General features: G+C 46.9%; 1 protein-coding gene across 2 annotated transcripts; it reads left to right on the top strand.

Moving 5' to 3' along the window:
* The first annotated feature begins 756 nt into the window (after positions 1–756).
* LHX9 (LIM homeobox 9) lies at positions 757–16,806 on the top strand. Of its 2 annotated transcripts, XM_037404826.1 has the most exons (7): positions 757–985; positions 2,088–2,156; positions 2,252–2,370; positions 4,095–4,297; positions 5,145–5,500; positions 10,677–10,879; positions 12,095–16,806. In XM_037404826.1, exons 1-7 carry the CDS (start codon positions 757–759, stop codon positions 12,350–12,352), a joined length of 1,437 nt encoding a protein of 478 aa, XP_037260723.1. In that variant the 3' UTR covers positions 12,353–16,806. The 2 variants fall into 2 exon arrangements, with proteins under 2 accessions (XP_037260723.1, XP_037260722.1); XM_037404825.1 differs by lacking the exon at positions 757–985 and having other exon boundaries at positions 1,812–2,370; positions 15,438–16,806.
* Positions 16,807–16,968: the final 162 nt, after the last annotated feature.

A 16,968-nucleotide genomic window follows, 5' to 3' on the forward strand; every position in this document is an offset into this window, starting at 1 on the left:
CGAGGCCACGGGCGCTGCCGCCCCACCCCGCCTCCCCGCGGCAGAGCCGCGTCCCCTCCCCGGGCGCCGCCGCCGGGCCGGGCCGGGCGGGTGGGCTCCCGCTGTCCCGCCGCGGGGTGGCTGGGCCCGTCTCCCGGAGCAGCCGGGGCGCCGCGGGGGGGACGGCGGGAAGGAGGGTCCCGAGCAAACAGCTCCTGCATCCCGGGCTGAATCACCTTGTTTATTTCGTCGCGATGGCTTGTTGTGCTAATTGACCCGTTTTCTCCAAGGAAAGCCTATCTCCCTCCTCCTTCCCCACACAGAGATTCCGGCCCCCCCCCCCCCCCCTTTTTTTTTTCTTCCCACCCCCCACCCCCCGACCGGGAATGCTCTGCAGGAGACTACGGCTTGTGGAGGGATCTACCCATTTTAAGGGTGATTCCCTTACCCCATTGAGTCTCGTTGGTTTTATAGCTATTACTCTCTTATTAAAACACACACACACATATACAACACATTGATTTCCATCCAAAAGGGCTAATTACATTACTTACAGTAAATAGCAGCCCTGCTGTCCAGGGTCTAGTGTGCCAACAGTGAAAAAAAATCCCGGTTTATTTCACTTGATTGACTTCATCGTTGTGTGAAATTGAGTTTTATGATCTGTATTCTGGCACCCGGAGGAATGTAGCAACATTCAATCTGCAAATAACATTAATTTTAGCTACTTAGGGGGAAAGAGAAGGGAGGAAACCGGCCGCCTGAATCTTGGGTTACATGGAAGAGGTGACTCGAGGAGCCCCTCAGGATGTCTCTGGGATGCCTTGGAAAGGAAGTGGGGGCTGGGGTACTTCTTTCACTAGTCGCGCTCGGGTTTGGTGTGGAGCGTCCCCCAGGGAACAGGGAGCGCAGAACTGCCGCCAGGAAGATCCTTCAGTAGGGATCGAGGTGTCAGGAAACAGCCGGCAGCTGTTCCAGGGAAAGGCAAGGAAGAGTGGTGTGAAAAGTAAGTAGGAGAAAGGGAAAAAGGAGGGGGGGAGCACAGCGAGAGATTAGCCGGGAAGGAATGCATCGCCCAGTCCCCTGCACACAATGAACGGTCACGGCCCGTGGCCGGGAGCGGGCGAGGGGAGGGAGCCCCGGCGGGGCGGCACCGCACCGCACCGCGCCCGCCCGCCCCGTGCGCGGCCGGGGCTGCCCCGCAGGCTGCCCGCGGAGGCTGCGGAGGTCCTGCGGGTGCGGGCGGGGGTCCCGCCGGGTCGGCACTCCCCGGCGGCGGCAGGGCAGGTCGGGCCCGGTGAGCGCTCGGCCCGGCCGGGACGCGGGGAGAAGCCGTGCCCTCCTGCCGCCGGGCACCCCTCCGCCGCCCCGCCTGACCGCCCCCTGTGCTGCCGCCCGGGCCCGGGGCGCGGGGAGCGGTCTGGCCGCTCCGCCCGCCCAGCTGCCCCGCCACGGCGCCCTGCTTCCCGCTTCCCGCTCCCCTTCCCGCGGCGGAGCCGGGGACAGCGGTGCCAGCCCCAGGGGCCGCGGGACGGAGCTTCCCCGGCGCGGCGCGGCCCCGGGGGGAGCGGGGCCCCCGGGCCACCCTGCCCCGCGCCGGGCGCCGTCGCCACCAACTCCCGGGACTCTGTGTTTGGGGGAGGTAATAAAGCCCACCCCACCCACCGCCCCGACCGTAATGTTTGTCACTGCTTGCCCATCACTAGGGGTTGAGAGGAGTATGACAGGTCTTTGTTGTCTGAATAAAAATCAGTGGCAGCTCAAGGGAGAGAACTCCTCCTACTAAATTATCAAAAATGGGCTGGCTTTAGTCTCTTAACAAATTGGACAGAGCTCCGGAAAGCAGCAGTCCCAAATCCAACCTACAGGCACTGGGAACTTTAAAGCAACCAGGGACTGCTGAAAATAGCACTTCTTTTTGCTTTCTTTGTATTCAAAACTATATCCTTTCCCGACCAATTCTACTGCCCCAGGTCCAAGCCTCTCCAGTCAGGAGCCCCAGCTCTCCAGAACAGTAACAGATCCTTTAGCTCGATTTTATTATTTTATTTTTAAAATTAATTATTATTACATTTTCTCCCCCTTGTTTGTTTTCTGCACATCTTCAGGAAGCCCTCGGTGCTTGTGCAAAGAGAAGCTCCTATTGCAACCTCCCTCCCTGCGCTGTGCGCCTCGGTGTAAACATTTTGGATGATCTAAAGACTCTGGGGTCTGTATATGGAAATAGTGGGGTGCAGAGCAGAAGAAAATACTTGTCCTTTCCGTCCCCCAGCCATGCTTTTCCACGGGATCTCCGGAGGCCATATCCAAGGAATCATGGAGGAGATGGAGAGGCGATCCAAGACCGAGTCCCGCCTGGCCAAAGGGGGACAGATGAACGGCCGAGAAACGGTAAGAAAGGAGCTGGCACTCTTTGAGAGGGAATCCCTGCAAGCACGGACCCGCTGCGGGACAGACCCTGGCCTTGGGGAAGAGAAAGACGCTGCCTCCCCTGCCCCTTCCCTGCCTCCCCTGCCCCTTCCCTGCCTCCCCTTGCTTGTAGAAACCCCTCCGAGGCTCCCTGTAATCCCACCCGTAGTGCTGGCTGCTCTGCTGGCCAGGCTCAGTTCTGTAGTTGTCTAATCAATGTCGTTGCGTGTGCTCTCTGGAGTAACGGGGGTAAAATATTTTCGATGCGAACAGGGGCTGCTTTTCAGCCCTTCTAGCGGAGCACTGATGCCCCTGCTCGGCCGGCTGCGGCCGCTCTGCCCCGGCCGTGCGGGGCTGCAGCCGGAGCTCCCGGGGTGCGCTCTGCTTTCCTTGCACCCCTGGCAGCTCCTCAATTAAACCGCAAACCGCCACCGCTTACTTTTCGTAACCCTTTTTGGTCTGAGGTGCGGGATCGATACAACGCGGCACCGCTCCCTCCGAACGTTCTGCCCGCCGGCTCCTTTGCTGAGCAGTAGCATCTCCGCTTCCCTTAGCCAAAGGCCCAGGGTCTGCAGAAACGTGCTGCCGGGTGGCGAGGAGCCGAGTGCCACGCTGGGCGTCCTGCAGAGCCACAGCTCCTTTCTCTGACTTGTAGGGCTTCCGCCGGTCGCGCACAAGGCTCTGCACATAAAGTAACGGCCTGGAAACTGCTCTCAGGCTTTGAGATCCACGGAGTCCTTCCTCCCTTCTCTTAAATAAACTCCCGCTTTGTTATATGAGTATTTGCAATGTAAATTCAACTCGCCTTTTCAATTGTTGGGCGGGGGGGGGGGCGGGGGGGAAGAGGGGCTAGGAGCACAACTTCAGATTGGAAAATGATTACGGAGTTGCCACTTTAAAACAATTGCGACTTTAGAACGAACTGTTCGAGAGGCTTTTTTTCCCCCGTTACTTTATCAGCAAACGCTGCCCCGAGTTTCAGGGCAGAGCTTTTGTCTCCGCTGTCCCTCCGACTCCCTTTGTCCCGAGCGACACTCCTCGTGGGGAGGAGATTAACGGGAACTTGCAGAAGTTTACTGCTTAAAAGATGCTAGTTTTAGCTGAAAGCAGCGTGTGCCACCTTTCTGTCCACTGCCCTGGCCGGGTGGTAAGCGTCCGTGCTCACCGGTCTTTACACCATCCACCTGTCTCCTTTCTCTTCTGTTTTACACGGCCTGGCTTTCGTTAGAGACGAGGTTTTGGCTGGGCTAAGCACGGGTGAAAATTTACCGGGAAATCGGCGCAAGCCTGCACCCTCTGCCATAAACTTTTGTTGCAGCAAAACGCTATTTGCCTACTTTAAAATGCCGCTCCTGCGGGGCGCCCAGGATTCAAACGCCCAATGTAAGGGGGAGCTGGAGGCTTCGCCCACGGTCCCGCAGGGGAGAGCAGCTCTGCTTGGCTCGCCGAGGCCTGAGCGGCTGCTGCGCCCACCGAAGTGACGTTAGATCGCTGGGAGCCCGTTAACGGGACAAACGGGAAAGCTGAACCCCGGCAAACGCTTTCCTAGGGGGGATGGTCCCGGTTGCCCCTCACGCTTCCCGCGGGGAGCAGAGGGGTCCCGGGGAGCAGTCCCTGTGTACGAGCCCCGGGCCCTGCCAGGACCCCGTCCCCCGCCCTGCCTGTCTGTCCCTGTCTCATCCCCTTGTGGTGTGGTTGTTTTGCAGAACATGCCCCCAATGAGCCCCGAGAAGCCTGCTTTGTGTGCTGGTTGTGGAGGGAAGATCTCAGACAGATATTACCTGCTGGCTGTTGACAAACAATGGCACCTCAGGTGTCTTAAGTGCTGTGAATGTAAACTGGCTTTGGAGTCAGAACTCACCTGCTTTGCCAAGGACGGCAGTATTTACTGCAAGGAGGATTACTACAGGTACAGCAACCAGTCCCCACGGGTTCAAAAGCGCATCCCCTCAAAAGGCATTACGAACCGAAACGCTCTTTTCTTCACGTGGGCTTTCAAAGGTAGCTTGCCGCAGTCAGCAAGTCCTTAATCCTGGAAACGTGTCCCCTCCAAAACTCTCACACGTTTGCAAACTGATAGGAGCAGCAGGGGACCCGCCGACGGGGAATGCGTGGCGGTGCACAAACAGGCGAAGGAGAAGACCTCGGGTCTCCCGCCGCTCCGCGCTTTCCCTCCGTAAATACCAGCGTAAGACCCAGCGAAAGCTCCCCCCGCCCTCAGCCTGCTGGTTCCCCGCGGGCCGGGCAGCGGGCCCGGGGGGGGCGGCGGAGCCCTCGCCCGCAGGAGCCCGCCGCCCCCTGCCCAGCGTCGCCGCTGTCCCGCGGGGGGCCCGCACCGGGCACCCGCTGCCTGTGCGTTACAGCTTCCCGGGGCTCAGCTGCGGGCGGCCCCGCTTGCCTTTGCCGGAGGGCCGGGGAGCGGGGACCGGCGTGCCCCGCCGCGCCGCTCTCCGTGCGCCCGGGCGGCGGGAGGGCGCTGCGCAGGGTGCGGAGCGGACAGGTCAGCGCGGCGGAAAGTGCGCGGCCTTTGCCCCGGGACCCCGGCGCCGGCTCGCCGGTGGTGGGCCCGGAGCCAGTCCCGGCGCGGGCCGGGGGCCGCGGCCGGCAGCAGGGGCCGTGCTGGGGCCGGGGAGGGCACGACCCTGGCGGGGACCGGCGCCCCGCCGACAGCCCCTGACCGGGAGAGGAGGCGGGCGGCACCGGGGCAAGGCTGCCTTTGCCTTGCTAGGTGATGCCCACTTTTCTGTTTCCTTCAGAAGGTTCTCCGTGCAGAGATGTGCCCGCTGCCACCTTGGGATCTCAGCCTCTGAAATGGTCATGAGAGCCAGGGAGTCGGTTTATCACCTGAGCTGCTTCACCTGCACCACCTGCAACAAGACTCTGACCACAGGCGATCACTTTGGCATGAAGGACAACCTGGTTTACTGCAGGGCCCACTTCGAGTCCCTTTTGCAAGGAGAATATCCCCCTCAGCTGAGCTACACCGAGCTGGCTGCCAAGAGCGGAGGGCTGGCCCTGCCTTACTTCAACGGCACTGGCACAGTGCAGAAGGGGAGGCCCAGGAAACGAAAGAGCCCTGCCCTGGGAGTGGACATCGTCAGCTACAACTCAGGTGGGCACCGCACGCTGACCCTCGCTCCCGCGCCTCCAGCAAACGCGTTCTCGGGCTCCCTTGGCTAGGCATCCTGCTTAACCACTGGAAAATCAAACAAACAGCCCTCTGAGGGCTGGAGCGTTTGCAGGAAAGCTAACAGCAGCCCTCCTCAAAGGTTGTCTTTGCCTATCAATGTCAAACACCCAAACTTAGCCACTTCCCAGGGTAAAGAAAAAAAAAAAGAAAAAAAAATCCCAGCCCTAAAACCACAGCACCCTTTCTCAATAGGAACCTCCGAGATACCGTTATCATTATTTGTATTTTAGTAGCAAAAAGCACTTCACCAGTGAGACCTCAAATTAGAAGGAACCGGGCAGATCGAGGAAAAAAAGAAATAGAATAAAGGTTAGGGTATATAGCTCCTACAATGCCAACGCAGTATGGACATAACTCGATTTAGACATTCAGTTTACAGTAATTAGTTCTTCAGGCTAAATAATTCTGTTTACTGGCACATAAACGATCAAACTGTACATCAGGCCAACGAATAAATTTTGTTCCCTGTAACTAAGCCCTAACAAATGCAGTTAAGGAGAACGGCTTCTGCTATCTCAACGGTAGGAAAGAAACAAGTGTTGCCCTGTTTTAATTACCTTCCCGAACTCCAGTCACTTAAGTGCCCAAACCGTGTCTGAACACACCGTGTTAGGGGCCAGAGGTAAAAGTTTCGGGTATGGTCGAGCAGTTTAAGCGGCGTTTCAGTAGACGGAAGAGGAAAACAGTAAGGGTAAATCCGAATTAACGAGCTACCCACTCCAAAAACTATTTCAGTGCAAGTGAAGCTCCCCACGGACGGTAAGGAGGAAAGAAGCGTCCGGGAAGCAGGAGCGGTGCAAAGGGCTTCCCCATGGAGAGCCGTTCCGGCCGGGGCAGGGGGCTTCCGGCGTGGACCGCGCGTAGCTGCCGACCGCTGGCTGCGCCAGGGAGCCGGGAGAGGGCTCGGGGCCGCCCCTTCCAACAAACGCGGGTCGGTAAAAGTGCACGGCTTTCGGCCCCGAGTTCTCTCCCCTCCACCCAAGTTCAGCCCGCCGCCATCGAGATCCACAAGCGATCCACAAGCAATCCTCCACCGCCCCCCGCCGCCCCCCATCCCTCCCCCGGCACCTCCTCTAGGGCTGCGTCTGAAACGGGCTTCAGCTGGGAACTGGGTAGCTGTGCAAGGCTATTTCATCTCCTCTGATGCGTAGACCTTGGAGCCAGGGTAATCACTGCGCTAATTGTTCCTTGTTAATTGAAGATGACATTGGAATCCCTGGCTACGGAGCGGTTTCCAATCAATGCTGAAAGCGGCTAAAGAAAAGTGAACCTGTAGCGCAGCCAGGACTCGGGCGGCGGGTCCCCCTACGCCCTCTCTTCGGTCTGCGCTGTCTCTGATCGCACACCATCACCACGTTCCCCAGGCCCCTAAACGGAAATAGCTCTAGGGACAATTTATCGTTAGAATTAGGACCAGAAATCGAGGAAAAAAAAAAAAAAAAAGTTGTGGATATGATAGAACACCTCTTAAACTCCAGGTCAGGACTCCAGAGAGACGTTGTTTGCGAACGCCATCGTAGTTTTTGTCTGCTAGTCTTAAAACTCTCCTTCTTTACAACAACGGGGCAGAAAGGAAATACCACTGATTCCAAATGAGATTAAAAAGCACTACCCATTAAGAAAATCCAGATCACTGCATTGAGATCTCACAATTCTCCGGGCAACGGAGAGAAAAAAAGCCCAAAGCAACAAACGCTCAAGCTGATGCTTTGGGCTGGGGCTAGGTGGCTGAGAAATCTGATATGTTTGGGCTGTGATTTTTTTTTTTTTCTTTTAAAATATTATCTAGCAATGTCCAGGGTTGACACATGGTCCCGAGAAAATACAGTTTGCAGCCAAACCGTGCATCCGGTGCAAACGACTCCAACCCACTGCGCTCCAGACCCAGGGGGAGGAAAGCGAGTATCTAGCAATTACGAAATGAGTTGCAGTGGATGAAAACGCTTCTCGAAAGAAAAAAAATATCTTTAAATATCTGGCAGCAGCTTTCCTGCACGCAGTTTTCATTCTGTGCCCTGTGATCCAGTAACTGCTCTTGCACGTAATCGTTTACAAAGGGCAACCGGTCCACGGAAAATGAAAGGTCGGATACATAGCTGCCGCCGTCCGAGGGAGAAGGGAGGCGGGTGGGACCCGCAGGGGGGCCCCGCAGCCCTTCCGCGGGCTCCTCCGGCCCGGTGCCCCGCAGGGCGGGCTGGGCTGGCCGGGCTCCCGCAGCCCCCGCGGGGCCGATCCCGCTCCGGGCTCCCCGGCCCGGGGAGGGTCCAGTGGGGCACAGGCGCCCCTGGCCGCGCACCACCTGCCCGCGCTGGAGCGGAGCCGAGGGCCGGCAGCGCTCCGCCTCCCAGCCCGCCGCGGCTCGGCCCAGCTCTTGCGCCCGCTGTCCGGTGGGAGCCGCGCCCCAGGGTGCCCGCACCCATATGGCAAGCCACGCTAGGAAACGGGCCCAACCCTTAAACCCGAAACTCTGATTAAGCTAATAACTTCACCACGCTGAGCGTAAACACTTGTGTGTGCAAGCGACCCGGCAGTACCTGGCTCGGACTGGTGCGCGCGTTCTGCTGCGGGGGGCTGAGCACAGGGCCAGAATGGAAAATCAGATTCTGCTGCCGGGTCTACAACAGGCTTTTTAGTCTCTGTTTTGTTTAGTAGTTTAATTTCTGTTTCTCGGCTCCTCGGTTGTAAAGTGGAAACACAACGATAAATAACTCAAAACGTTATGAGGTAAAAGCCATTCATACTTGTGAGCTGTCTGGAATTAATGTGAAAAATGGAAGAAACTATTCAAAAGTACTTAAAACATTCAAGGCTTTCTCTATATTACCTCTTATATCATAGAATTAATATGTAATTTGAGGGAAACTGTGTTGACTTACAGCCCACAGGATATAGAAATGAGATGGTGAAGAAGATAGGAAAATATTTTACGCAGCTGTTACTCAAAGAGCTGTTTACTTATTTCATTATATATGTCTCCGTGTGTATGTGTGTGTGTGTGAAAAACTACGAAGAGTACAGCTGAAGAATTCTTGGCAATAAAAAGCAAACTGTTCTAGCTCTTTCCAAAGCAAAATTAAACAACCCCCCAGTCCCACTGCAAAGAAATGAGCAATAACGTCTTGCCTGATTTTTTGCTTCCCCTTAGTTCTCCAGGCGATAGTGTAAAACTCTGCTCTGTGAGGTGGCCAAACCACATAATGCTGTTTCACTCATGTAAAACAGAGAATGAGCTAATCACTGTATAAACTAGGATTGTCTGAGGATGCTTGGAGCCCTCTTCCTGTTTTCTCTTGAAAATAAAAGCCAAAATAAAGTAGATCACAGACAGAAAAGTAGATCACAGAAACAAAGGCAGTAAGCAGGACAGAGGGAGCCCAAGGAAGTTTGCTTTGCTGCTGTAAACCTGAGTGACCCAAAGAAAACTACACAAACAAACAGCTTGCAACTCTCTGAAGTAAAACCTGAGGACTGAAGTCTGGTACTCTGATTTATGTCAGCTCATAAGTTACGGCCCACGTAGTTTGACTGAAGGCAGTGGGATTGCTTGTGAAAACAAGGAGTAAATACAATCCAAATCTGGTCTGAAATTGTTTTAAAGGCAATTTTCAACCCCTGGTATTTTCAGAAGTGTCAGCTTACTTTGAAAGTGCAGATACTTCTTACCAAGACTAGAAGCGAATCTAGCTGTAATTAAATATTCACCTGATTATCTGTCAAAGTGTTGTCTTACTGGCGTCTGTTCATGTTGACTTGTCTTACAATTCAAAAGAGAAAAAACCTTCAAGAAGCTTTTTATTTTCTCCTGGTTTCAAGTTGCTTTGACTCTGTTTTTAGCACTGTCAGCATCAGTCTCTGCATTGTGTGCTCCCCCTCTTTCACCTTCTCCCTCCCCCTTCCTTTTTATTTTTTGAGAAGTAGGGATCAACTAGGCCTAGTAAATAATCCAATAACTATGGCAAAGCAGTTAAAAAATGCAAACGAGCAACTAATGAAACTTGGTCTAGTTTACAGGCATTCTGAAACATTTTTAATTAGCTGTTCTTTAATTAATATTCCCTGCTATGATGACATCATTCATTTTCTCTTGTGTGACTGACCTATCTCTATAAAATGAGATCCTATAAATTGGTAACCCCCCTTTTTTTTTAAGATGAAAAGAAAAATATAGATGCCTGTCTTGCTTTTTTTTTGCCAATACTGTTATTTTTTTCCCCAATATAAAGTAATGATGCCATGGTTCCTGAACAGCTGCAAGTCTTGTGTACGTTCACACTCATAAAAGTGTAATCAGAAACAAATTCATCTTTGAGAGACACTTTGAAAATCCTGATTCAGGGAAAGCAGGGAAATTCTCTCAAAGTTTTGAGCCACTAGCTGGTTGCTCACAGAAGTGTCCTAAATCACTACCAACTAAGAGCTACTGCTGATTTGGATTGAGTTTGAGGGACTGAATCAAGCCTTGATGCAACTGCTTTCTAGACATGGTTTACAGATGAAGGTCTTTGAGCAGCTCATATAAACTCCCAGGCAGAGTCCAAAAGCATTTATTTTATTGGCAAAAACCCACTAGATTTCATGCTTTCTTGATGAACTGTCATAACAAACCTTCCTGCTGTACATCTCCTTTTATAGGTGCTTGTGACTTAGGGAAAAAGTCAGGAACTTTCAAAATGCTGGTTTGACCTTTATGCTTCTCTCAAGCTAAGAGTGTTTCAATGAGTGAGATTTCAAAATCTGAATGAGATTTCAAATGACTCTTTCAGCGCCCAAAGCAAAACCATCACCACAGGGAAAATACTTGTTTGAAAATAAATGCCAAAGGAGAGAGAACTTTCTAAGTCTGCCCTTAGTAGGTACAGGCCCAGGGGACATAGCATGTTTTAAGAATAGGAAAAGGTAATCTTCTGGATTTTTTTTGTCTTATTTAATAACCACATCATACTTATCCTTGCACCATCTTAGCCCTTCCCTTTTTCCTTCCTTTCTCACTTGTTTCCTTCCTTCCAAACAGTACATGACTCAAGATTTCTGCCTTGGTTTGTTTATCCTACACAATGCATAGCCACTAACACCTTGTTTCATTTTGTTCATTGACCAGGTTGTAATGAGAATGAGGCAGATCACCTGGACAGAGACCAGCAGCCTTATCCCCCATCCCAGAAGACAAAGCGCATGCGCACCTCCTTCAAACACCACCAGCTTCGTACCATGAAGTCCTACTTTGCTATCAACCACAACCCAGATGCCAAGGACCTCAAGCAGCTTGCCCAGAAAACAGGCCTGACCAAGAGAGTTCTGCAGGTAAGAAGCCACATCACAGGCTTGACAGAATGTTCCCCTACCCCTGCCAGTCAATAGCATTTCCCTTACGTGTAATGGTAGCAATGCATGTAGAAACACTTCTGCTAGGTGTGTCCCTAGTGGGTGTGCAGAGGGGTAAGGTATTACATGGCAGGAGTGCCGAATGTATGCCCTACCACTCCAAGGCAGCCAAATACTAAAATGTGATTTGTAATTAGTGACAGCCTCAACGTGAGGAAACCAGCTCCAGAGTCTACCAGCCCAGTAGATATCCTGGGACCTGTAGTCTCTCTGTGGTGACCTTATTAAGGGTAGAGGTAGCCAATCTACTGATTTTATACACACTGGGTGAAGCCTTTGGGCTCCCCTGAAGTTGTTAATGTGGCCCCTCAGTGAGCAGATCCCCCAATGTGTAGGAAGCAAGATTTCACCAACATGATCCTCCAAAACCAGCCGGCTCCCTTTCCCAATGCCTGTCAGACAGCTGTTACCTTAATGGGCCCACACAGTAAAAAGTCACTTCCCTGTGAAGGACAGCCTAGTGAATTACCTTTAAAAAAATCCCTATATGATGTGTGCTAGCTCCATGAAGGTAAAGCGAGGTGTGTATTATATGCAGAGTGCCAAAGAAGGGCAGTGATCGAGGTAGGAGAATCTATTAGCAGCAATTCCTTGTCTATGTTACATGTCACCTAAAACATTTTCAGTGAACCTTACAGAACAGAAAGACTAGGTTACCCATATCAACAATCTGTGTGATAGGGATGGTGTAATTACCGCTCCTTCTTCAGTCTTTTAAAATGATGAAGGCAAACTTTCAGCCTTGGCAAAAATCTGCTCATTCACCCCTTCCCTCGATCTTTATCACGTGTCTTGACCCCAAACCGACACAACTTAAGAATACACCACATGGCCATTAAGAAAGTTGCTTTCTTTGGGTGAGTGACCGAGCAGATTTTTCTTAAGGCTGCTCTATGAGGTCTGCACACCAGGCTGCAATGTACTGGTGAGCACCTGTAGCACTGGGCCTCGTACACAGGGTCCCACCTGTGAAAGAGCCGGTTCCACCAGCAGCAAATGAATCTATAGAGTGACTTAGGTGACTTGCCACACAAAAACAAACATCAAAAAATGACATAAAAGCAAGAACAAAAGACAAAAATAAGCAAAGCGAAACAAGCATCGGTAAAGAAATCAATTGGGATTGGTTTGCAGGTTTGGTTTCAAAACGCAAGAGCCAAATTCAGAAGGAACCTTTTGCGGCAGGAGAATGGGGGTGTCGATAAAGCTGATGGCACCTCACTTCCGGCACCGCCCTCAGCAGACAGCGGCGCACTCACTCCACCCGGCACTGCGACCACTTTAACAGACCTGACCAATCCCACTATCACTGTAGTGACATCAGTGACCTCTAACTTGGACAGCCACGAATCCGGGAGCCCCTCACAAACTACCTTAACGAACCTTTTCTAACAGTTCAGTTTTTTTTTTGTTTTTTTTTTTTTTTTAATTCTTACTCTTCTTCTTTATTATTATTATATTATTATTATTATTATTAATTTTTTATTATTTTCAAGCCTTTTTTTTTTTTAAATAACAAACCCACAAAATATTTGGGAAAATAAACAGCTTGATGTGTAGCATCTGCAGCCACTTGGCAAATGAGTTTGAAGTAATATGTTGCTATAATAAATGAACATTTGCTGTTGTTAAATTGTACTCAATTTTTAAAAATTCTTCAAAAACTGAAGAGAAGGTTATGAATCATTCTAGTAAGTGCCTCTTAAAATTGTATGTTACTTATTTCCAGAATCTTGAAAAAAAATATTACTACCACAAAAAAAACCCCAACCAGATTGTTTTCCCTCCTTGATAACCAGGTAAAAATCAGTTTAATTATATCCAAAACAATGCTGCTTCAGGATTTTATGTTTATTTACAGCATTTAGGAACCCCAAATTTCATTTTATTTTTATAATGCGTCTAAAAGTTTTGTATGTGGGGTTTTTGGTTTTCTTTTTTTTTAAATGTTGGAAAATAAATACAAACTGAATTAAACTAATAATTGAAATAGTCAGACTGGAAGTGCCAGTGCTTTTTCCTAATGCATTAGCCACAAGCCTGATCCTCCCTGAGCCCCGGGGAGTGTCACTGGGATAGCTAAATGCTCCTCTGCCAGTTCGTCCCCGGCTGGGATGTCCTTAGCCACCACTGAAAGCTGTGCCTGGATGGAGGGCTTGGAGAGAGAGACCCCGTGACGAGAGTGCTGGTGGTTAGGGATGGCAGGATCAGGCTGTGGGTCTCCAAACTTGTGCCTGTACATTAAGGAGGCAAGATCTGGAAAAGACCCTCCAGAATTACCTCACACTTATTACAATATTATTAAAGTAAACCCAACAGAATAACAAATGAAGGGTCCTGCTGATCTGAAATATCACACAGGGAGGGTTTTTCATTTTTGTCTGTCAAGCAGCTCTGATTTGGAATTAAAAAAAATAGGTGCGGTTTGCTACATGGCCTTGTTGGCATACCATTAAAGCAAACAGGATGTTGCCCAGCTACTTTAGTGAGCACAAAAAATAATTTCCAAGAAGATGTATGCATGTATAGTGTTAAAATGAGGTTTTGATAAATCATACTTTTTTTCAGGGAAAATGGAAATAAGCAAAATATACTTGATTAAGATGTTTAAGGAAAATTATTTCAGTACGTTTTACACATTACTATTTTTCATTTACTTTAGATGTTTCCTGAGATTATATCAGACACTTTGTTTAACACATGAAATTAAAATCTTTAGTTCATTAATATCTCTAATATAGACTTTAACTCTTTAAACTTTGTATAAAAGAAAAAAAATGTTAGCAAAAATTCTTACAAAAATGGGAATTGGCAGTAAATAATTTTAAAGCAGATAAACTCAGAAGCCTTGTGGATGCTGATCTGAATACATTTCTTAGTTTACAGTAGGATCTTTCTTTTTTTTAATTTTATTTAAGCTAAAAGTCTGAATGGTCTGGGCAGTGGTGAATGTTCATCTGTATCCTTTTATCGTAGTTGAACACCAATTAGATTGTGGAGAGTCTCAGAAACAAAACCGAACAAAAACCAGTCAAGATCTATGTCTTGTTTTAGTGGATTGTTAAGAATAACTTTGCACATATACCCCACTTTTTATACACCATCAAATCTCTTTTTTGGTGGTCAAAATGGCTATTTAATATATTTTAAAGGTGTCCTTTCTGGCTGTATAAATGTGTGGTTACATATTGACAGTTCACTGCCCACATTAAAGTGCATTATTGTAATTTTTGCTCAGGGTTTTTAGAAAATTAGCACAGAAAAGTAGCTTATTTTTTAAAAAAAGATGATGGAAGAGATGTTAACACTGTAATAGAAGAAAGGTGTGTTTGCCATTATATATTTAGCAAGTATGGTTATCATCTTCTATGGATATTAAATCTTGACTTTTCCTATTTCTATTACCTTATGGGCATTTACCACTAACCAGACCAAACGACCTTGGTAAGGCTGAGATCTTTATTAATACACTTTTACAGGTAAAAATATTGATACTTATAAATTTTGTTCTTTGACAGAACAATATATGGTACTAGAGATCTACTTTATTAAGTAGACTAATTAAAACTCAGTTCTACTATGTGCCTTATGATATACCTTGGGAGTAAGTTTGTGAAAAATCAGGATATATGTGTTGTTTGTTAAATTAACTGTTTTAAGCCCTTTTGACACCTCACTAGTTTTGTACTGTTTTACCTCTTATTTCTGAAACTCTTTTTATGGTGTATCCTGTTAGAGGGGACAAACATGTCATAGAAAGCAGTTGTGCACTCTTTCAGATATAGTTGATAAATCCAATAATCTTATATATTGAGCTTCGTGTTTATAGTACAGTAAGTGGTCTAGCAAAATTGTCCATGTTTCTTTGTTTATTGATAAATGCATTGTATAGAAACTATTTCCCCTAAATATTTATGGACCAAACAATTGTGATATATCCTATTAAATTTGTGTGAATAAACCATTTTGAATCTAAGGAGTTTTATTTCCCATCAGTTTTTTTTATTTATTTGTGGGATTTTTTTTTGGTTTTTTTTTTTTTTTTTTTTTTAATTTAAATCCTACATGTACCAGTGCGTCTCTTTGCTTTTATGGTACCTGTGAACAATTGGTATTAAACACGGAAACAGAGCCTTTTAAATATTTTGAAATATGATAGTTCCTTCTTAGGTTTTCAATTTCTTCATATTCAATGTATATGCTACTGCTGGTGCAATTTAGATTTTAGCTTTTTAACCTCCTTTTTTGAACATGCAAAGTAATGCCCCACTGATTTGATAATGAAACCCTCTATTAGACTGCTAAAAAAGCCAGAAAACTAGCAGCTAAAGTAATTGCATGACAAATATAACCTAAATAATATGATGAAATGAATCAAGATTTAATGCTAGGTATATTGAGCACAAAATAGAATTGCAGACCCCGAAAAGCCAGGTTGCTCTGTAGTTTAATAAATTGTCACTATGATTTCTTTCAGGGAGAACAAATCATGGGGCATTACAGCCAAACATCCCGACGTTTGAAAATTCCCTAAAGTATTAAAAGAAGGGGAAAAGTTTGATCGGAAATCCACTGCAGTGAAGACAAAGACAATATTAGGTTATGATAATCATACATTTAAAAATCTATTGAGCCAAAAAATAAAAATAAAAGACTTGATGTCATTTCCTGAATGTTAACAAAACATATGTTATTTTATGGTGTCTAATTAACAGAACTGAAAGCTTCAACAAATTGTGTGGTATTAAAAACAAATTTAGAGAAACTATGTATAAAACCAGAGCAACCTGGCAGCAATCTACCCAGCCCATATTCGAAGAAAACTTTACGTTAAAAAAAAATCACATTTGTCAAGCACAAGTACTTGTAAAATAAAATCTGAGTGCATTCATTCCACTTGCTTGCTAATGTGTACTAGTCATATCTGTTAAATGGATTTTTGTAAATTCAAAGAGAACTTTTCACTCATTTGAGATCATAGGAATCAAAACCCAGTAACTTTAGTACTATTGTTTCTGAATTCGTTTTTTTTAAATGAGACAAATCTGCATGCACTTTTCCATCTGTCACATATAGTGTACATTTCTGTATGATGAAATTCTCTTTGATGTTTCTTGTATAATAGCTTTCATTAATAAACATTTTATTTGATGCAAACATAGTTAACTTTATGTAAACACATAGCTAATTGTTCCAACTAATTTAAATTTTTGAAAAGAAGCAGTACAGTGCAGTTCCAATATGTTATATATATCTAAAATCAAAAAGAATGAGGTAGCAATACTGTTGCACAGCATAAAATTATTTCTTTTGGTGTTAACTTTTTAATTTTTTAACTTCTCGTATAAAAATGACATGTTTTAAAAAAATTTCCCATCAGCATCAACAATAAAACAATCCCCAAATTATTCATCAATATAAGAAAACATAAGCAGTACAGTATGTAAAATCCTCAATGACTTTTAGAGTACAAGGATATAATTTGTGGATCCCTGAGCTGTTTACATGGTCACTATGCAATGAGCAAGTATGGTACAATAAGTTGGTCCTAAGATTCCCAGTCCAAATCACAGATGATTTTTACAAGCCAACAAGCAAGTGTAACAATAACCAATTCTTAATAATGAGGTTTTGTAACTGTTAAGCAACTATTTGCAGAAAGTTTTTTAAAAATATATTATTCCTATTTAGCTGTATAGCCAAAGCGTATGTTAAACAAATTAACATATAAAAGACTTGCCAGAAAATCTTTCATTAAGATGACATTTTTATTATATACTAATGAACCCTATGTAAACAATGTAACTTTTATGAATGATGGACATTAAATATTTCACTTACATGTATCCTCAGCATTTTGCATGTTTTCTTAAACTTTTCCAGTTTCTGAATTCTAAAAAAACCCCCCCTACAATTATTAACAACATAACACAAAGTTATGCACAGATTACTGCAGCAATCTCTGGAAACCGGTAACCAAGAGTGTTCTAACGGCAATAAAAAGGTAT

Source organism: Falco rusticolus, chromosome 11, assembly GCF_015220075.1.
Source record: "Falco rusticolus isolate bFalRus1 chromosome 11, bFalRus1.pri, whole genome shotgun sequence".
Lineage (NCBI taxonomy): Eukaryota > Metazoa > Chordata > Aves > Falconiformes > Falconidae > Falco > Falco rusticolus.

Excerpts from the sequence above, each read along its gene's own strand:
- LHX9 (XM_037404826.1), top strand. The coding sequence starts at position 757 with ATGGAAGAGGTGACTCGAGGAGCCCCTCAGGATGTCTCTGGGATGCCT. Across the intron at positions 2,157-2,251 it reads CCTGCGCTGTGCGCCTCGGT|CCATGCTTTTCCACGGGATC; the intron begins GTAAACATTTTG and ends TCCGTCCCCCAG. Across the intron at positions 2,371-4,094 it reads AGATGAACGGCCGAGAAACG|AACATGCCCCCAATGAGCCC; the intron begins GTAAGAAAGGAG and ends GTTGTTTTGCAG.